Here is a 22,972-nt window from a genome sequence, read left to right as displayed (position 1 = left end):
CTTAAATTGGTCATGTGATTTTGATGCGCCGGCACGTCTGTCGACCCCAGAGGGTTAAAGGGCCGTCACTAATTTCTCGTGTTTGCCCTTGTGTAAAGTGTCCAGTTAGGATTGATGTAAATAGTAAAATTTGCTTTTGTTGATACTCCCTTATGTTGGGTAAATGTTTTACACAGTATTGTTTGCATTGTTGTATTACACATTTAATTCATTCTGTTCATGTAAAACTTAAGACTTGTATGTGCTTTCCCAACAGAAACCACACACTCACTTCACCACACAGCATGCAGCATTTTACTACACTCCAAATCCACTCACTCACAGTATGGATGTGTACCCGGATTCCTGTTCAATAAATAAGTGAACGAAAGATACATGAGTGGAAGTGGATTTTGTGGATAAGCCATCTGTTCTTATCAGACACCCTGTTGAGATTGTGGATGCATAGAGTCAGCACCTTATCACCCAGACATTCATAGTTCAGGAAGTCAAATTTGTCTCTCTTAAAGTGACATCCTCGATCACAATAACATTTTCAGATATTTTGGTTTAAAGGTTACAAAACTGAGTTCACAACTACGCATTTGATTTACAATGACAAAATATTTATGACCACAATTTGAGCCCATATCTGACATCCATCCATCAATTCTCTTCCACTTGTCCTTATTAGGGTCTGGGGTGGTGGGGGGGCTGGAGCCAATCCCAGCTACCATAGGGAGAGGCAGGCTTCACCCTGTACAGGTCAACAGTCTGTCGCAGGGCCAACACAGAAAGACAGACAACTATTCACACTCACATTCACACCTATGGGCAATTTAGAATGATCAACTAACCTAACCCAGCTGTCTGCATGTCTCTGGAGAGTGAACAAGGGGAGAACATGCAAACTCCACACAGAAAGGCCCGGACACATGGTGGACTCAAACCTTGTTGCTGTGAGCCAACAGTGGTAACCACTGTTCCACTGTGACGCCCGTGAGTCATATTCAATGTTATTAAGACATCACAGTTTTACATACCTATTCTGTGTAACTTTATCACAGGTTTCCAGATGGTCTCCATCAGTCTGAGCTGCTCTTCATCAGTCCAGACAATAATGCCTTCAGTCTCCTGCTTCAGTCCAAGCTGCTCTCCCTCCTGACTGCTGCAGGGTTCCTCCTGTTCCTCTTTAATCTGTGGAGGCTCTGGGTCCTCCTGGTCCACACTGGAGTTCCTCTCCTGGTTACAGACCTGCTGCTCATCCAGACCCTCCTCTTCCTTACAGTCATGTTGTTGTGGGAGGTCTTGAGGAAAAAAGAAACAGAAGAACAATAATCACTAATGTGTTGATACAAAAAAATGAATTTTATAAAGCATGAATCAAAACCTGAATAAATGGTGATCAGCCTGTCACATGACCCATTATGAGCCACAGACACACAACAGCTCAGGGAAATAGTTGCGCACACTCACAGCTACACGCTAACATGTTAGCATTGAGGCTCCTCACTGTGAGCAAAGACACAAAGTTCACCAAACTAAACTGCAGGGTGACACCATGAAAACATCAGTGTGTGAAATCCTTCTTTAAATGAAACTTCACTTCAACTTCAGAGAAGTCTGTTAACAACTTGTTACATGTGTTTTCTGCTGACATCTAACTAGATCTTTACTGCACAGTCTCAGTGTTTACAGAGGATCTAAAACACTGACGCCTGATGACCATGGACCTGCACCAGTCCAACATAGTCCATCACTGGACACTGACCCACAGCACTGATAAATACCCAGTTTAACATTTTTTAGTAAAGTCAGTCACACTGAAGAATCTGAGCTTGAACAGCACAGAGTTAAAAACATGTCCATACCTATGATGTGTGAGTTTATGTTGGGTTTCCGGCTGATATCCAGCAGTCTGTGCTGACGGTTGATCTCCTCCTCATACTGGACGATGGTTTTTTGAACCTCTGAGAAGATTTCTTCACAAACAGCAGTTAGTCTCTCCTTGATGAACTCTCTCAGATACTGAACTGAACTCATTGCTGCTTCAACTCAGGCTGAGCGGATCGAGCATCGATGAAGTGATACAGACGTTGGTGTCAGATCCACACTGACGTGAGGGGATGGATACTTTAGTTTGTGTCTCGCCTCTAAGTTCAGTCCGCTTCATCAACAGCAGCCATGTCTGCACACACACCGCTCCTCTACCACAGTAGTGCTGTCCTCCTCCGTTCTTCTTCAGGGCTTGATGGCGTTTGACAAATCAGCTTACAGGTGCATTAATCCCGCCTACTGGACTGGAGTGTGGACAGGAGAATAGCAGGAAAAACATGTATAATTATATTCTTTCATCAATCTTATAATTCAATAGTATAATTTGCCATTTACTTATAAATTTCTGAGTTTAATGAGGAGTCTCTCTTTCCATAACATGTTGTATGGCTGTATTAAAGAAAACCGCTAGCATCATTTCCTTATTTGTTTGAGCTTTCCTGATTTCTGATTCCAAACATAATAAAGTATCCATCGTCCCTCTTTCTTCATGAAACCCACTCTGATCCCCAGAGAAGAGACTGTTAGTATCTAAAAATCAGCTTCATCTGTTTTCATTCGCTCCATGGTCTTCCCCAACAATACGATGGGTTTTTAACTAGTTTACTGTTGTCTTTAAAATGCACACTGGAATCATTCAACACGTTTATGAGAACGCATCAATTTACTGGAAGATTTAATTACACACTAATCAATATTACAAACAAATAGTATATTTATTTAAATAACCTCAAAACATTTCTGACTGTGTGTTTAAATGAAATAAAGTCAAAGGTAAGTCAAGGTCTCCTCCTGACACTGATTTTCTTTCCACACTTCTGGGTTTTTAGCACGGCCGTCGTCTCTGCTCTGTTTAGCTGTTACAGATAAATGATCAGACTGTGCATCCTTACTTTAAGTTCAGTCTTTTCTGTGTCTGTCAGACCCCGACACAGAGCCCCGTCGCACCCCCACCAGCTTTTTAATAACTTGGCCTACCCTTTATAGTTTTGTTAATATTGGCATTAGTGAGAAGTGTTATTGTCATATTTGATATAGGCTACTCTGTGTTTATTAAGGCTGTTGTGTGTTTAACATGTTTTAATGCTTTGTATCTTGATCTATTTAATCTGAACAAGCATCTAAAAACAGTCAGTGATCACTGTCGGCCTCTCTCAGTTTTTATTACCACTGTTCATTTTAAAGCTCAGTTTTTAAACCCTTACGATGTCTCTACAGCCCAGCCCATGCAGCAGTATATTAATGACTAACCTCGTATTGTGGATGGATTATCTCAGTTGTTCTCCTGACTGAAGTTTGGTCTGTTTACAGCATCCTGCCATGTGATTACATTTGTCCCTAACCATCGGGAACCCTCACGTTAACTTTTATCAAATGGAAAAACGTTAGCATTCGTCCTTCAGCTTCACTGTGTTTACATTATGCTAACATAGCTGTGTCGCTAGCCACCACGTAGCACATCATTATATACCAGCTAGTCCAGCAAGCTAACCCTACAAACGTCACTGCTGTTTAGGTTTCTGTCTTCATTTATGTCTGAAGTGATAGCAGAGCTGTAGGTTTGAATTTTTCAGAAATACCTCAGTCAGAGTTTGCGTGCCTCAGTGACACTAAGAGCTGGAACAGCAGAAGCTTAGCCTTCAGGTGGGACACCCAAGGTGGTCAGATCTTAGGGTAGAGGCCTGACAAAGTGCAATCCAATTACATGACAAAAATTGTTATCCAGAGCACCCCACCATCTCCGGCCCAGATATTAGCACTCTTAATCTCCCTACAGGTGTATTTATCGGTGTTGTAGCTGAATCTGGTTCCACTCACCGAACAACGACTGTCTGGGGACGATTTTATGATCACTGTCTGTTTCCTCCACATTACAGGTTTACTTTCACTCTGCTTGTTGTTCTCCTTTTCCGCTTTGTTTTTTATCTTATTTTACCTCTACATCATCTTTCCCGCCATCTACTCCTGTTCTCATTTCACTTCCGTCACTTCGCTCTGCCGCCTGCTGTCCATTCACAGCCTAACCGGCCAACCGTCGCCATCCTCTCGTCGCCCCTCCCCCCTCCACTCGTGCTCTGCTGTGGTTTGTTGTCGTGCGGTCACGTGACTCAGCAGACGCCCTCGTTGGTTTGTTTTTGGTTTCCTAAACTTATAGAGACAGTGTAAACAGGTCCAACAAATCTGTGATGTGTTGAAAGACACTTCTTTAACCTTGTTATCGATACAGTATTTATCACAGGTCCTTCATGCATTCTCCTGCTGTATATCATTACATAAGGAAGAGCAGGCGTGTTTAGAAGCAGAGACAGTAACAGAACTCATTCTATTACTAATATGGTTCTTTGAATATTTCTCTTTCAACACATTACTGAGAAAAATATATAAAGCTGTCGTAAATTCTTCTAAACTGAAGGCTACATCATCAACAGTAGAGTTTGGTAACAGTATGAGGACACTTTTTGGTACAGCATCACAAACTACAGCAGATTTGGCTGTACATTTGACTTTTCTTTCTCTTCAGCTCTGCACTTCTAATAGATCCTGAGTCTACATCCTAACTTTCTTCATGATCTCGGCTCTCTGCTTCAGGAGAGCGGAGAGAAAGCTCACTGTTGGGTTTTGGTTCACTGTGGTCAATTTCCTCATAATTATGAGAAGGTATCAGCCTCCTGCTTCAGTCCAAGCTGCTCTCCCTCCTGACTGCTGCAGAGTTCCTCTTGACCAGTATAGCAGTGATCAGCTGGAAGTCCAGTCTTCTTCAGCTGCTCCAACAAAGCTGCTATCTTGGTGTTTTTCTCCAGAACAGGCCTCAGTGTGAAAGTCTTCCTGTCCTCTTCATCCCAGAAACCTTTAATACAGTAGCTGTGTCCACAGTTTGTCATCACCGGAGTTGTTGCCATACTTTCTGCTGCACGAGCAGTTCAGGCTCGTCTGGGATTTGAACCCGAGACTTCTCGCACTGAAAGCAAGAATTATACCCCACACTTGATGACCAGTGCTCTCAGATGCTCGGTTATTTTGGTAATATGCTGACTGGCTGTCTTTAATTTGTTGGAAATGGTAACATTTGAATATTAAATCCGAAAGCTAATCTTTCACATACACAGTAATAATAAAATCACCGTCCTCCACTGCTTTATGTTGGCAGGTCCTGTGTGGAGAGAGTCTAACTGGATGTTGTTACTGGGAGGTGGAGTGGAGACGGAGAGGAGTTGTAGTCACATACAAGAATGAAGAACATCAGTGTAGATTTGGAATGAATGATAAAGTAAAGGTGAAACACACTGTAGTGTAAAAATGAATAATTACACATGTGTGATGTGTATATAAAACTTTCAAGTTAGAATATTCTAAAATATTCTAACTTGAAAGTTCCTCTTTGTAAATCAGGTTAAGATTAGTGGTACAGGTTGTATCACAGAGTCTCTCGGCCTTATTTTAATAGTTGAAAGCTGCAGGTTTGCAGATATTTATTTTTTCCACAATAAACTAAACAACAGATTTTCACACTGAGACGTCAGCACACAAAGAGGAAGATGTGTGGCGTTTGATTGGACCATGGTGAAGTGTTGTGTAATTCAGGCGCCTGATGTCATTAAACTGCACCAAAAAAAAGCTCCATGTGTAAAAGAGAGATATTATTTAATTTCCAATATATTGGAACATGTCTTATTGACTGGTGTACCAAATTTAAAAAGGTTGCCCTATGATCAGTAAATATTGATAGTTTTAGTCACATGGCTTTATTGCCATTCCAACCATGTGAAGTGGTAAAGTCCACAGTACACACTCTTTCCAGAAGGCAGCAGGGTGAAGAGTGTGTGTGAGGGGTGTGTGGGATGATTGTTAAGCTTTTTCTCTGTATGTATTACTGTTGGGTCTATCTTATGATATAAAGCATCTTTAGGCGACTGTTGTTGTCATTTGGCGCTGTATAAATAAAACTGAATTGAACTGAAATGAATTGAATTCAACTGAATTTAAAGGATACGGTGCAGATCTATCTCTCTATCTTAAAAATGCATTTTATTTTTCGTATGGTTTTGTTTTCATGGTAAATGGACTGATTCTTATATAGCACTTCTCTACTCTCCTGGAGTACTCAAAGTGCTCTATACAACATGCCACATTCACCCAATCATACTCATTCTCACAAGCACTTTCTCTGAATATCAAGCTAAGAAAGAAATAAGAAGTGCTTCATTTCCAAATATGCCGGTTTGTCCACTTGCAGGCCAAAGTGGTATGTTTGTTTATATTTTATGCAATGTATATTTAAATATGTTTTAATTTTGAAATAAAATTTTATTGTACATTTGTGTTCACCAGTTCTACGGTGTACCTGAGTACGTTAAGAGGAGCAAGAACTCTCGTGTCTTGTCTATGTGTACAAGCCAGCATACAGTCTATTTGGGGATTATTGATGCAATTCACATCTCATCCTAAAGTTAGTTTTACATTCATAAAGGTATCTAAAATAAAGCACCAATTTTCACTTTGAATTCCTGAAAAATAATTTTGTTCATTTGACTGTTGTACAAACGGTTTTAACCACATATGTTCCCCAATACAAAAATATCATCCATAAATGTAATAAGTAAAATAATCCATCTTCCATATCTGTGAGCAACATTTTAAGTATCTTTACCTGAAAAGAACTTCTCAGTGTGGCAACACCTCCTGATTTATTTCCCCTAAGAATCCAAAGGTTCTCTCCCTTCTGAGTTTTCCAGAAATTAAAACTTGAAGCCACAGCATGTGTTTCTTGTGGAAAATAAAAATGTGCCTGTGGACACAAAGGACCAGACTTTTATTATACGTGTGTGCACTTCTGCAGTTTGCAGAGCTCAGCTCTCCACTCTCTCCCAGCTCCTCCAGCTGCACCAGCACCGATCAGATCTCTCCTCTCCGGCGGTGGAAGAATGAAGAAAGAAAATAGAGAAGAATGATTAGATGATGCTCGCTGGCTGCAAAGACCAGCCTCCCCTGACACACAACCTGAACCTGCTGCTCCACTCCTCCCCTGCAGCCCCACCCCAACCACACCCCACCACACTGCCTTATAGTCTTTGCAAAATAATAAACCGTCTTTCTCTTTAGCTGACCATGAATCATCTCACATCCAAAGAATAAAGTGATGGAGACAAAATGAACAATATGACAATAAATTCACTTAAAGATTGAAGGTTGGTGACTGAATGAAAATTATTTTCATCAACATAGGAACTGAGAGTAAACCAGTAAATTGTTGCTTTACCTGAAATATTAATGATATTACTTCCATTTCTTTAAAGGCTGCTGAGGCTGCTGATATAACTTGCATAAATAGGAAAAAAAGAAAAGTTGACAAAAAGACCGAAGACGCTGAATCATCAACAGCAGAGTTTGGTAACAGTATGAGGAAACTTTTTAGTACAGCATCAAAAACTACAGCAGATTCTTTTGGTTTTATGGATGTTTTGAATTTGTCCAGAAATTCTTTGTATGATAACAAAAACATTATAATGGATGTCCTTATTGCTCCATATTAAGTATGTATGTGGGGAATAAAACAGTTCAAATTAGGTGCTTGAATATGATTCATTTACATATTTGTTGTTGTTTTAATCCGTAGCTCAGATTTTCTAAATGAAGCCAAATATTTTTCTCCTCTCTGTGTCAGTGGGATAACTGTACATGTCCTCTTATCTCTGAGTGAGTGCAGCACAGCACACAGCAGCAGAGACTGTATACAAGGATAACAACTGTGTGGCATGATGTTCATTGTTCCCACTTTATTAGAGATTTACATGATGAATTCACTGTGGGAACTAATTACAAGGTCAAAGATAAACAGACACAAAACACGTTTTTATATATTAACAAACAGAAATGTGTTAAACATATAAATATGCATTAAAGCCACTAAAGTGTCTTATAATCCCTGTTAACACATGCCTGCTGACACATGATACACAGTAATATGTGTTTGAATACAACCTGAAACCTGTTAATGTTCTGATTTAACAGCAGATTTCTCCACATGCAGGACAGAGAAATTCCTGCATCTGTCACACAAAAAGTGGAAAAATATATTTGTTTGACATTTTAATCATAATAACAAAGAAATAAACTGTTGGTAGATCCACTTTTTAGGAAGATGAGTTGATGAAGAAGAGAGTGTTCAGTGGAAAAAGGCCAGTGAGTTCATGTAAATGCTGCTTCTGCTGTAAGAAACAGACCTAAAAATGCATAAATGCTCCATGATTTTCATTTCTATCCATCATCTTGAACACTGGCTATAAATGTGTTCAAGTCATTATTGTGTGATTTGGTTTCTTCACGTGTCTCCTTCAGTGCAAATAAAGGACTGTTAGAGTGTGTGCTGTGTGTTTTTCTGAAGCATGACAATCCTTTCCAACAAGTATTTCCAGCTGTTTGTCTCCACTCTGCACTTTAGTCTTTCTTCCTGTCATGTCTGTGTTTGTCCACCAGGTGTCTCCCTCAGCTCATTTTCTTCAAATCAGAAGCATCAGATTTGTGGAGACGCTCTGCCTGCCAGACACAGCTCAGGGCAAAGAAACATGTCTATCCTCCACAATATACAGGCCTGTGTTATTTAGTGTCTGTATTTAAATGTATAAATGATCGAGTGTGATCAAACTTTACATCTGAAAAATTACATTAAATGTCATCACTGTAGATACAATAATAACAATATAAAAACCTCAAAGATTCAATTTCTTTTGTAAAGGTTCAAACCTCAAAGACATTAAGTTTACAGTCATATATGATCAAGAAAATCAACAATCTTCACATTTCAGAAACTGGAACCAGCTTTAAATGTGACTAAAATAATGATAAAACAATCAATTCTCTAATCATTGACTAACTGATGAATCACTGCAGCTCCAATATATTGTTGCATTTGACAACCCACTACAGCAACTACAGAATAAAACCACTAACCAGACTGATGACAGATTTCAAACATGCTGAATATGAAGAGTAGTATCATTTAAACTCACATGATTATCAGCCATAAGAACAAATTCAGATTTATATTGATGTAAGGTATATAAATGTAAGTACAGTTTGAATCAGTGCAATATTATTTTCACACATCAATGGACCACTGAACTTCTCAGCTTCTAAAATGTAAAGCCTCATTTAGAAACTACACAAGTACATATAATGGTCAGGGATCAACATGAACCTGTCTTCTCTATTTGACTTTAATCAACTCTGCAGTGTCTCCATAAATTACAGGATAAAGTCCAGCATAGAGCGGCTGAGTGAATGTGGTCTGGACTCTGTGGAGGAGATTTTGTCACTACTCAGTGATGAAAATACTTATGAGCCCCTGAAACGAGACCCAGGAAGTGGTTACAGGAAGAGAGTGATAGACGGTCTGAAGCAGTTAGAACAAGACAAGGCTATTGACCGGACCTCATACCACAGGCTATACCCAGGGGAATCTACACCAAGTCTGTATGGTTTACCGAAAATACATAAACAGGGTGCACCTTTAAGACCAATTGTCTGCATGATCAACTTGGTCACCTATAACATCTCCAAGTTTCTGGCTTCGATCCTCAACCCACTGGTGGACAGCTCTATGCAGACCTGACAGCTGCCACACTATAGTGCCAAAAACACACACATGAACCTGAGTGAGGTCTCATTCTTAATCAGCTCACCTGGGAACCTCACTTTCGACAAGGTGCAGACATGTGCTTATGGGAAATTTGACCATTCTGACCATTTGTGAGGTCAGAAACGGATATTGAACCAGACCGCCTGAATCACAATCTCTGCTCTAATTAATTCCTGAGGTGTCTGTCAGGTGTTCATTCCACACCAAACTGTCTGATCCATGAACAGGGAGGGGTCGTTCCCATCACCGCGAGCATGAAAGTGAAATCCATGAAGCTCTCTGCACTCTGTTCATGAGGTAATATTACGGCCACAGTTTTGGAGCTTTGTTGGTAACCTCTTTCATTCCCAATCACTTCCACTTCATTATAACTGTGTCAGTTGGTGATATCCTCCTAAGACCCAGCAATTCATTTCTGTCCTCCTTTGGGGACCCGAGGCTGATACTACTACATCATGCACCATATATATGAGTCCTGCTGTACTGTCAGGGGGCATCCTGGCTTTTGTGTGGGCTGGGCAAACAGAACACACCAGCTTCCATATTTTATGGCCATGAGAGATTAAGTGATACTTCTGGTTTTTTGTAGATTCGATTGCTTAAACTCAAATGGTTTCTTCTTTAATTTGAGCGTCTTAACTTAGATCTAGATTTCAGAAATGCGTAGTAATTATAGGCTTTGCAAAACAAAACTTTTATTCTGTGTTCTTTTAAGTCGACAGAACTTAGTACCTCATGACCGATTCGAACAGTGTCTATACTTCAGGAAGTAGAGGGCAGAATGAGGCAGGAAGGATTTTACTCAGAGCTGTCGAAAAGGAATCAGTCAAACGATGAAGTGGAGGAAGGCCAGACATCAGAAGGTGAAAGCTAAAAGGAGGTGATGCACCTACCATCCAAAATAAGAACTGTTAAATGTAGGGCTCTGAGGTTTGTAGGCACAACAGTATCAAACAAGCCAACGTAACCACCAAACACGTGATTCTCTGACTACATCAAACAGAAAATAGGCAACACTTTGAAATAAATTCTTCAATATTAGGAAGTCCATTAAGGTAACACATGAGAACAAATGTCCTCAACAAGGCTGCCAAGGAAAGATGGTTCCCTTCACAGGCGATCTCCTGTCTGCAAGTTGAGAAACCAAACCTCAGAACTTCAGAGCTTATTCAATACATCTTGTCCATAATAGACTGTGGGTGTCATCATTTTGCCCGTTGTCAGGCTCCTCAATATATTTATCAGTATATATATAAATATATCAGTATATTTCTGAGTGCTAACTATAATGTACAAAGCAGCCTGCTAACTAAACTCACTAGCTTTAGCGGATAACTGAGCGGTCCAGCCCGTCGATCAAATATGGTTATTTCAGAGAATAGTTATCAAATGGACATGGTTTCATGCATCTATAATTCTACGTCATTTAAATCTGCAGTATTTCTAATGGCTGGCAGGGCATCCTCGGGTTGCATGAATACTGCATAGAGGTCTATGGGACGTGATTGTGTAAGTCTCTTGGTCTGTGAGCTCAGTAAAGATTTTTAAAGACAGTTTTCATGAAATAAAATGTGGAGTCTATGAAGATGTTCAATATGTTCAACTTGAAGAATATGATCTAACCATGTACACAAGCTTGTATAACAAGTTTTAATTCTTCAATTTCAAAATGAAACAACTGTGTAAGTAAGTAAGAGAATAGTCACAAATATGGAGGCTGATATTTGCACAGATGCAACGACAGCTGTAAACTTACAGTTTCCTTTGCACTCGCTGCATTTTCTGTTTCATTATTATACATGTAACAATTTACACATAAAGTTCTTTGATCTTTTTCCTCAGGACATTTAATGCAGCATAGAACAACCACCGTATCACACAGCTGCTGTGAAAGGTTAAAAACAAGGAGGCAAAAAGACGAAGGAGAGTTAAGATTTCTTTAATTATTTAGTACAAGAAAACAAACACAACAGATGCACACAAAGAGCGTGATCTACTACAAATTTCCGACACAATACAGTTTCAAGTAAGATCATAGCCACATATACTGCAGCTGCTCTGCCTGCTCAGTAACATCTGGAGCAACATGAGGAATTCTCTGTGAAATGTCCTGTCAGGGCTGTGAGAGTGGCTGAAGAGAGATCGTTGGCCAAGTGGGCATGACAGAAGGTAAATCACACCACCTACCACTGCTTCTTACTCTGACCTGTACCGCTCTTGTCCACTATGTACAACATGGAACTTTAATACTGAAAACCAGCTACAATGAGTCACATTACGGTATTTGCGAAAATTCAAATAAAGCTTTATCCTCGATCGGGAAGCAAAGTTTGACTTTCTGGTACCTTTTAGTACCAGAAACTGTTTTTAATGGAGTGGAATTAAAAGGAATAAAACACACACACGTGTTTAAACACCAATAAAAAGTATGAGCAGACAGAGGTGGCAACATAGTTACTGTCCTGAATTTAAGAAACAGGTTTAACTTAATTTCTGTTCAAATGTTTCACCTCATTTTAGTTTTACTTGTTTACAATTTTCAACTTATTTGCCATCTTCCATATTTATATTGGAATTAAGTGTGTAATAAAGAAATTTCCTCAGCATTAATAAAGTATTTTTATTTTGTCATTACACTGTGCTGATTACATGACACAAAAACATTATGATGGGATTTTCAGTGTATTCATTGTTTGTAGTCCATTTTGGCAAGAATTGATTGGCATTTGTCAGCGATTGAGTATGTAATGAGTAGGAGGATATTTTACTGCTATTATTTGCTGCTATTTTTATAATCATCATTACCATTTCATTAATAACAGTTTTGATATTGCATTCAGATGTTCAAACATACTGGTATCATATCAGCCTTTATTACAGGTCCAGTAAGAACCACTTTAAACTGTGGGGTTGAATCTATAATCCTAAATGCTTTTGAATGTTTTTATACTCTTGTGAAAGACTGAGTTGCAGGCTGACAGGAAACGCCATGCTTTGCAAAAGTGAAACCGAAAGCAGAGTCTGAGTGCAAGTATTTTGAGCAGGTTATGAACAATCAGGTTATTCTTTAGTATCTTTTATGTATCTATATCTTTTGATTAAGCTTTTGTAGAGGTTCTTGATTAAAACATTTATTCAGTAGATTACATATACATAGTTTCAGTTCGGTTATTACATATATGAGAGTGGCTTATGTCTCTCTGTCTGTTGAGAGGTCAGGAGCTAGTCGGCGAGGTGAAATAGGGTGCAACTGTGGTTAGCACCCTATTTGGTTAGCACAGACACACACATACAGCAGTGAGTTCATTTTTGTAGGTGAAAGTTTAAGCATGTTTTGCTAGGGTTGCAGTTTTTATGTTGGTGTACGTGACAGTTTGATGCAAGTACAGGATGTCTAACAGCTATGTTAGGGCTGTGGTTGTGGGGACTGCACCTGGAAGAAGAGGGAAGCGAATGTTCTTTTAATTGTGTCACAAGTTGTCAAATAGAACATTTGTGGTTTTGAGTTGACGTATCCATGTAATTTACGCAAGAGGGGGCGTTCTAATACCCCGATGTATAAAACTGTGTTCTGAAGTTTTGGAGATGAGATCTGATGCTGTTTGCATACAGTGTCCTTCTCCCACGCTGCGTGTGTTCATTAAAAAATCTTCGTTTGACTCCACCTGACAGGGTCAGTGTGTTATTCCGATCTCCTCCACCTCTCTCTCCTCAAAATGAACCTTAACAAGTACTGACGTGTATGCTGTGTGTAAATATGACTTATCACCACTAACCTGCAGAGAGTGACAAAATGTACCTGGACATAATAGCCACAGTTATCTAATAACCAAAATATAAGGGACACTTACGTTACAGTATGTAGTAGCACTCTATGATAAAAAAAATCCATATTGTGTAATTTTGTTGAATGTTCAGCTGTTACTGGTGTAAAACATGAACAAGCAGAATAGGAAGCGATGTTCTTCGAAATCTAAGCGAAAGCTGGCAGGTGCAACAGACAGAAAGGTCTCTTTCAGTGAAGTCAACGCGACGTGACTTGGAAACCACGGGAAAGGAAACCATTTACTTCAGTTACGCTGCTGTAACACAGAAGCATCCTGCCAACCGTGCACACACTGCTGCTGTATCCTTTCTGGATGTAATATCCAGCACATGTTAATTAGCGCGACTGTTGAGATCCCAGACAGGACTGTGACACTCCTGAAGCAGTACTTTCAAGAGTTTCATTGTTAATGATGGCTTATTTATGAATGAATAGAAAGTCAGTTTTAGAGTAAAATAAAATAAACCACTGGTTTCCTGAGTGAAGGGAAATAAATACCTTATGTCCCTTTGATTTGAAGACGTTGTTCAGTATTAGTCGTTGCTTTGACTCTCTTTAAACAGACTGACTGTAAAAGATGAATAATATCCTTTCATCAGAGGAGGTAGCCGCTCAAACACAGTATGCCTGAATCTCCCTTACGAGCCACTGCTGAGGTGACCAGATGTACACTGTATAGGGCGGCCGACTCTGGACGGAGAACAAGACGATCGAATGTTTGACACTGGGCAATAAATTCAATACTTTCAACAATGAACGAACACCTATGATTTCATGTATATGCATGCAGTCACGTCTGCCGCTGTCTGTCACCTGTGCTACCTCGCATGCAGGGATGACCCTCACTAAGGCTGGGTCAACACTGTCAGTGAACCCACTCTGTGACGCTTCTTATGCAATCAAAGAAACGTGGTTTTCAGTCTGTGTTAGATTGTACGGACAGCAGTTGGTGAAGAACACAACTGAAGCAGTCGTCTAGCGTTAGCACTTTACCTGCTAACAAACTGCTAAAATGGTCTGTGACTCTACTTTCCTTCCACAGGTACGTCCTCAGAAAGGAGGCAAAGGTAAGCATGCTGGCCCTGCACTTGCCCAATGTAACTTTGGGCCTCAGTATGGAAGAGCAGGTCAATGACAAAATGAAACTGGGACTGCCGTGAGTCACTGGAAACAACAGCGAGCTATGAGCCTTCTGCCCGACAGGTTCCTAAGACGTGGTTAATGTTGCTGAAAGTGTGGATCTGAAACAATGTAGCAATCTTAGTCTAAAGCTAAAAGATGTGTTTTCATAAATGTAAACAAACTGAAACTCATAATCCAGAAATAGCTTTTAGAGTCCAGACTCACCACTCAACAGCACAAACAAGCCTGTGGTGTTTCAGGAGACACGCCCACAGGCACTTATTTTGAAGCACTACCTTAATTTCACTGGGGGAAAAAATCATTACACAAACCTGATGTAAATCAAAACATTTAAAATCCTGCCTAAAAGTGATTTTTTTTAAAATTCACCTGGAAGATGTACCTGTACCACCACAGCTGCTATCTGCAGACTTCTCCTGTAGATGAGATTTACTGTCTCTGAGCCGTGTTTAAAGCCAAGCTTATGTAAAAAGCAGTCTGTATGTTAAAATACAAAAAAAAGAGTTGAGCAAAGGAAGCGATCATTTGTCTGATGAAATCAATAACAGCTGTTAATGCAAGAACAATGTCTTGGTTTTCTGCAGTGCTCTGTGCAGCGAGACTGTCTTGATGCTTTTATTTTCACAAACTCCCGCCTGTGTCATTACAGACACCGCTCCTCTGTAACCTTGGGACAGCTTGTACCTTTTATTTAATTTAAGCATTAACACAGGCTCAATAAGAAAATGCAGTTCAATAATAAACTCAGAGTAATTGCCAAAGATGAAGACATACCAAACCAGAGAGTGTGTTCAGGAAAAGAAAGAAAACTGGAAGTGCTGCAGAGAAGCTTTTTTCTTTCTCACATGTAAACTAAATTTGGCTCAGGCGTCTCTGGTCCGTTTCCCCTCGCAAATCAAAGGTAACATGTAACTCACCTTAAACTATCTCAGTCTTTCTTTTTCTCGCACTCCTTTTAAAGTCTGGTTGCTCTTCATTATCGGCTTCCATCCCAGTCTCTTTCTCTTTCCATCTCAGCTTCTCCCATCATCATTTTCTCTCCTGTCCTAGATGAATCATGTCTTACAAAAGCACCACCAGCTGCTAGCAGTCCCTGTCCCTGCTGTCCCAGCTGGGGTTGGACAGCCCGTGGGAACTGTTTACTATCCAGCAAATCTTTGTATTGGATCTCGGGCCTAATCATCCTCAATCAGGCCGTCCTGGTAGCATTGTCAAGACCCGGCTGGAGCTCGTATCCAAGAATCTTTACTACTCCGCTCTGAAAGGGTCGGATATTTTTGTCACGTATCCGGTACGCTTCTACGGGCTTTCCACCATCCTTCAGACAAACCCGGCCCAGGATTTCCGCCGCATTCTGAGAAGAGCTTCTTGCTCCATCTGGGCACGACCAAACTTGTCGATATCCTCCCAGAGCGTGCGGTTGAAGGTTTTGTATAGGTACCAATCTAAGGCGTTCCACTGGCGTAGCTTCTCCCGCTGACGATCCGTTAGCGACAGATTGGGCAACATCTTGCCTTGTGAGCGTCCAGCTCTAGCACCGACGCCAGCCGCCACGGCAGCTTTGCCGACCCAGCTTCCGCTCATTACGCTGTTGCTGCCGGACTTTGCTGCGGCGTTAAGGCTAAATGAGACTACAGCATCCAGTGGCCAATAGAGGGCATGTCTCAGCAGGATCATAGACTCATCAAAGTACTCGGACACAAGAATCAGTCTGAATGTCTGGCGGATCATGGCCTCACCATGCTGAGCTAATTCCACTGAGAAATTAGCATTATTGTCCATGCCAAAATCAAACCAAAGCAGGTTGCGGGCATAGTGGTTGTTGCAAAGGCGAGGGTCATAGTATTTATTTGGGTCGTCGACAAAGTCTCCCAGCCCCTTTGCCTTCTGAAAGGCAGGAGCTACTTCTTTGTAATAAGCAAAAGAGGACTCGGCCAGCGCGACAGGATCCCTGATGATAGAAAAGTAGAATGTGTCTGCAGGCATCACTTTCTCCACCTGAAAGACAAAAATTGAAACATTTACAAATAACGATACTACTGCAGTAGTATCACGTGTTGTCTCTGACATCCGTCACGGTTCAACTATCTATTGTTTTAATTATGAAACCAACAGAAGGTCCTCTGATGTCATTCTACCACTGAGCATGCTCAATCTGCACAGAGGGTTCGGCTTGCTGACACGGGTATTTACAGGTATTTACACTAGCAGTCTGGTGATTAGCCGGAATGACAAATAGTGCTAATGTCACGGTTCTGGGTCAGTTTTGACCCAGTATTTTGAGTTTTGATTGTTAGTTTATTTTTGAATGATTGTTGTGGTTTTGGGTGCTATGAGTATTATTAATATGATGATGATTATTATTATTAGAGTTCTATGTTTCTGTTTATTTGTGTTTAGGATTTGTGTTCTCATGTTTTGTGTGGGTTTAGTTCCATGTGTCATTTTCTGTCTGTCTCTTATTGTCGAGTCTGCGTCTTTGTGTAGTGTTCTTGTTTCCTGTTTTATTGTGAAGGTCTGCGTCTCATGTGAGTGTGTTCAGTTTTACCTCTGTCTCGTCTTGTTGATTACTCCCAGCTGTGTTCCCCACCTGTGTGTAATCTCCCTGTGTTTCTCTGTGTGTATTTAAGTCGCGTCTTCTGTCTTTGTAGTTGCTGGTCTGTCTGTGTATCCACCCTGCTTCATCTGTGTGTTCTCCCTGCTGTTGTCTTCATGTACCATCGTCTCCCTTCCTTCAGGTTCGTGTTCAGGCTCAGTAGTTTAGTTATCCCAGTATAGTTTAGTTCTCCATTTACCGTTTGTCCATCTATACTTTTGTGTTTAATAAACCACCCTCACACCTTCACTACTGCCTGCGATTGGATCCTCCTTTATTATTTCCACACGGCTCATCTCACTCGCCGTGACAGCTAATGCACGGCCTGGCAGAGTTAGGCTAACCAACCCCACTGGGACCTTCTAGTGCTGGTTGAAGGGTTCAGTTCCCTAAGAATCTGAAGGTTTGGATGGGCTGGCAGTCCTCCTACAGCACAGGTGTCGAACTCCAGGCCTTGGGGGCCGGTGTCCTGCAGGTTTTAGATGTGTCCCTGGTCCAACGCAGCTGATTTAAATGGCTAAATTACCTCCTCAGCATGTCCTGAAGTTCTCCAGAGGCCTGGTAATGAACTAATCATTTGATTCAGGTGTGTTGAAACAGGGTGAGATCTAAAACCTGCAGGACACCGGCCCTTGAGGCCTGGAGTTCAACACCCCCGTCCTACAGTCATACAGGCGGTTAGGTAAAGTCAGACTAAGCATGGAGATAAGTGTCTGTAGTGTTTTTTGTCCAATTTGAGCAAATTTCTAAATGAACATCACTTTAACCCACAAAATGACCTCTGTGTATTATTTTTGTGTATTTTGTTCATTAGTTGATACCGATTATCTTCTGCCAATGTTTATTATATGGCTGAGGCTACTGCCGTGTCACATCTGTATATGAGTTTGTACACTTTCATTTTCTATATATAAACTATAAAATGAGTCTCTTTAAAATGTCCAGCCATGCTGGAAATTTGAACAGTGGAGGATTATACAGATTGCTGTATGATTATCAAACCATTTTCAGTCATTACTGTCAGCCTTCTATTTTACCCACCATTCTCCGCCCGTGAACGACTTACCTCTGGCTTATTAAACCTCATGTGATTGCCCATGATGTGAAACTCCGTGGCTCGGGGACCTCGATAACCTTTGACTCTGTGAGCATTGAAAGGTAGTGGGTACCTCAGCTGGTAGCCCAGTGGGAGGGCAAAGCGAAGGTTGCGTTCCTCTCCAAAGCGGTACAGCATGTTGAGCACTGTGCTGCTTGCTGTCTTGTGTGTCTTGAGGATTATTACAATTTTTTGCTACATTTCAGCTTTTTCAGCTATTTTTAGCAGACAGCTTCGGCATTACAGCATCCACACTGCATTTTTGCAGGAAATGCAAATCTTTCTAGTTATTATTATTATCTAGACCAATCTAGACTAGACTGTGATCATTACAGCCACAGCTTGTGGTCTTTAACAGTCTCAGTGTTTTTCTTTTCATGTTTGTCTGAGAATTTCCCCAAATCATGCGATGATCATGATTACTGACAGTCTGGTATGAAAAGTAGTTTTGTTTGGAGTTGTGTGGGTTTTGTCTGTGTCATAGTTTCACAGAAAAGCGTCATCAAGATGTAGTCACAGCCAGAGGCCAGCAGGTGTCACTGTGGAGATGGTTTCAGATTGTTTCCACACTTCAATATAATTCCTGCACAAATGCTTCAGTGTTTCACGAAGCCTCGCTTTGCCCATCACCAGCAAGCAGGCACCAAGTGCTGTTACTGCTGCACACACGATCTTTTCTCAGATCGACCAAACTGTCCGACCTGCAGATGTGCGTGGTTCATTCCCATGTGTCAGTTTAAAGACAACTCACTGAGTGTCAGAAAGACGAGTTTGCTTCTCTTCTCTGCTGCAAGTGAAAAAAACAAACTGCAGGATGTCCTCAGTGTCAGAGATGTTTTCATGTAATTTGAAAGCTTTGGATGTTGTTATCAAATAATTTCAGAATTTCTGGAAATAATCAAATTTTCATTTCTACTTAAAATTTATTCTAAGCTTATAATCATTTGCATTCTACTCTAAACTTGAAAACTTGATTTTATTCATTTTAAATGATATCAAGGTCTGGGCTATGTGACCACCTGTTTGTGGTTTTTCACTGGTTGTTTCTGGTTTAAGTAATATTCTATGTTGTTGTTGTTGTTGTTTTGTGACCCTGCCAAGAGGGGACACTCTTTAGAAATGAAGACAAACACAGCAGTTGGAAATCTCCAGTTCATTATACATGTGATGGTGGTGATGATGATACAACAATATTACTACTACTAACAATAATAATACATTTTATTTAAAAGCACCTTTCAAGACACCCAAAGACACTTAACAATAGAATCAAATGCATAATCGAACAATGACAAAATGAAGAACAATAAGAAACAAAAAGCACAACATAAAATAAACAAACAGTGGGTTCACAGTGAATATGCAGATTTGAACAGATGAGTTTTGAGTTGGGATTTAAACTGGGAGAGAAAAGCAATGTTTCTGATATCTGGGGTAGAGAGTAACCGAAAGCTCTGCTTCCCATAGTGGTGAGGCGGAAAGAAGGCAACGCAAGCTGGATAGAAGAAGAAGATCAAAGTGAGCAGAAGAGGTTGTGTTTAACAGGTGAGAAAGGGAAGGAGGGGCTTCTAGAACATAGTGGATATATATATATATATATATATATATATATATATATATATATATACACACACACACACGCACGCACGCACACACACACACAGCGCCGTAGCTCCGCAAACGCACATAACGCACACTGCGTAGGGCACCAAATGGCCGGTAGGGCACCAAAAAAATCAGGGTCGTAAAAAAAAAAAAAAGTAAACCATATTAATACTATAAATATCATATGCATTAATATGGTTAAACAATACAAAAGCAACATAAAACAATTTTTCCGAGAAAAGGGGTGAATCTGCTTTGTGCCCTGTCTCCAGTCTCCTCCTGGTGCCCCCCCACTCCCAGTGGTCTGTTCTATAATGCCTCAATTCGGTATTGGTAAACACCTGTTTGAACATGGCCTCGAAACGGCAACAGGAGTCGGGAGCGGAGAAAAGAAAGAAGAAGAGGAAGCGTGATGAAACTCAGGCGTCGCTTGCCGGTAAGGCAATGTTTAAATAATAACAATAAAAAAGTTCATTATTGTAGCCCTTGCTTGCACGCTCATGTCCGTCAACTCTGTGATAGCTCCTGTTAGCAGTGTTCATACTGTGTTAACAAATGTTGCAAATGATTGATGTTGGGTAGTTTGTTTACGTTGTGGATATGAATATAGAATGGACTACTAAAAGCAACTCATCATGGTCACTCAATTGACGGTTTTCAGATAACGTTAGCAATCGTGAGACTAGCATTTCCCTCCTCAGGTTGCTAGCTGGCTAACGTCATGCATGCTACTGATTAACCTTAACTTTGGGATAGGTCAGTGATGCAGTCAAGTATTATTATCAGATCAGACAAGATTACTTTGTATGTTGCTGCATTTCAGGATATCTATAAAGACGCATATCTTATTTATGCGGCATAAATAAGATATAGGTTTCATATTACAGTGTAATATGAAACCTATATCTTCCAGTAATATAGATTTCCTACTTGCGCATTTATATCAAATTATGTACAGCATGTTTATATTGCCATTTGCCATTATGAAAATCTATACATGTAAAATATAGTTAGTAATTTTTAAATGTACCAGTGACTTACTTAATTTATTAGTCTTATAATGCAATTTTTCGTGAGGCCTACTGTAGATTCAAAATTGTATTTCTGTAAAATCCCTGAATATTTTCTCTTGTATGCAGGGTCAATGCTTAAATATGTTCAAGGAGGATCTCAAGGACAGGATGAACCATCCAGTAGTAGTGCCATCCCTGGACATCAACCACCAGCCATTGTAGACCCTGCAACAATCCCTAGCCAAGAAGAACAAGAACCATCAACCACCAGTTCAGGTACAGTTCCATACACAAGTACCACTGAGAGTCCTGTCACTGAGAGACTATCAGAAAGTGACACTGTGGAGACATGTGTGCCCCTTCAACCGATCCTGCTCTTTGGCCAGCTCACATTGTAGATGCTGATCGTGTTGAAATTAAAGGAGAGGTCCTTTTAATGTCAGCTCTGATTTTAATTTTCCAAAGGGGCCTGAGTATTTATTTGTAACAGTATTTTTAACCTCCTTTAACCTTATTTATTTGTTTAACTGTCATGTTTGTTGTTATTTAATTAAACAAATTCCACTGGGAAATTCAAAAGTATTAATGTTTTTTTTTTTTTTTTTTTTTAAGTGGCGGGGGCACCATAAAGCATTTGTGCTTAGGGCACCCAAATGGCTAGCAACGGCCCTGCACACACACACACACACACACACACACACACACACACACACACAGGTCCTTCTCAAAAAATTAGCATATTGTGATAAAGTTCATTATTTCCTGTAATGTACTGATAAACATTAGACTTTCATATATTTTAGATTCATTACACACAACTGAAGTAGTTCAAGCCTTTCATAGTTTCAATATTGATGATTTTGGCATAAATAACTTATGAAAACCCAAAATTCCTGTCTCAGAAAATTAGCATATTTCATCCGACCAATAAAAGAAAAGTGTTTTTAATACAAAAAAAAGTCAACCTTCAAATAATTATGTTCAGTTATGCACTCAATACTTGGTCGGGAATCCTTTTGCAGAAATGACTGCATCAATGTGGCGTGGCATGGAGGCAATCAGCCTGTGGCACTGCTGAGGTGTTATGGAGGCCCAGGATGCTTCGATAGCAGCCTTAAGCTCATCCAGAGTGTTGGGTCTTGCGTCTCTCAACTTTCTCTTCACAATATCCCACAGATTCTCTATGGGGTTCAGGTCAGGAGAGTTGGCAGGCCAATTGAGCACAGTAATACCATGGTCAGTAAACCATTTACCAGTGGTTTTGGCACTGTGAGCAGGTGCCAGGTCGTGCTGAAAAATGAAATCTTCATCTCCATAAAGCTTTTCAGCAGATGGAAGCATGAAGTGCTCCAAAATCTCCTGATAGCTAGCTGCATTGACCCTGCCCTTGATAAAACACAGTGGACCAACACCGGCAGCTGACATGGCACCCCAGACCATCACTGACTGTGGGTACTTGACACTGGACTTCAGGCATTTTGGCATTTCCCTCTCCCCAGTCTTCCTCCAGACTCTGGCACCTTGATTTCCGACATGCAAAAGTTGCTTTCATCCGAAAAACGTACTTTGGACCACTGAGCAACAGTCCAGTGCTGCTTCTCTGTAGCCCAGGTCAGGCGCTTCTGCCGCTGTTTCTGGTTCAAAAGTGGCTTGACCTGGGGAATGCGGCACCTGTAGCCCATTTCCTGCACACGCCTGTACACGGTGGCTCTGGATGTTTCTACTCCAGACTCAGTCCACTGCTTCCGCAGGTCCCCCAAGGTCTGGAATCGGTTCTTCTCCACAATCTTCCTCAGGGTCCGGTCACCTCTTCTCGTTGTGCAGCATTTTCTGCCACACTTTTTTCCTTCCCACAGACTTCCCACTGAGGTGCCTTGATACAGCACTCTGGGAACAGTTCAGAAATTTCTTTCTGTGTCTTACCCTCTTGCTTGAGGGTGTCAATGATGGCCTTCTGGACAGCAGTCAGGTCGGCAGTCTTACCCATGATTGTGGTTTTGAGTAATGAACCAGGCTGGGAGAT

General features: G+C 40.7%; 1 protein-coding gene and 1 pseudogene across 3 annotated transcripts in view; both read right to left on the bottom strand.

The window, feature by feature from the left end:
- Positions 1-22,972, bottom strand: part of LOC120439390 (zinc finger protein 771-like) — an 844,755-nt gene that overhangs the window by 5,489 nt on the left and 816,294 nt on the right. Inside the window, exons 1-4 of one of the 3 annotated variants that reach the window (XM_039610336.1) lie at positions 3,853-4,097; positions 3,615-3,716; positions 1,851-2,279; positions 1,023-1,286 (exon numbers count right to left, since the gene is read on the bottom strand). In XM_039610336.1, coding sequence (XP_039466270.1) covers positions 1,023-1,286; positions 1,851-2,022 — 436 coding nt within the window. In that variant the 5' untranslated portion in view covers positions 2,023-2,279; positions 3,615-3,716; positions 3,853-4,097. Of the gene's footprint in view, positions 1-1,022; positions 1,287-1,850; positions 2,280-3,614; positions 3,717-3,852; positions 4,098-22,972 lie in introns of those variants that run through there. The other 2 variants (XM_039610335.1, XM_039610337.1) reach the window with 2 other exon arrangements.
- LOC116330439 lies at positions 15,616-22,936 on the bottom strand (annotated as a pseudogene).

The sequence above is a fragment of the Oreochromis aureus genome, linkage group 3 (assembly GCF_013358895.1).
Source record: "Oreochromis aureus strain Israel breed Guangdong linkage group 3, ZZ_aureus, whole genome shotgun sequence".
Lineage (NCBI taxonomy): Eukaryota > Metazoa > Chordata > Actinopteri > Cichliformes > Cichlidae > Oreochromis > Oreochromis aureus.
Note: the sequence above shows the minus strand (reverse complement) of the source record. Positions and strands in the feature narration are given on the sequence as shown.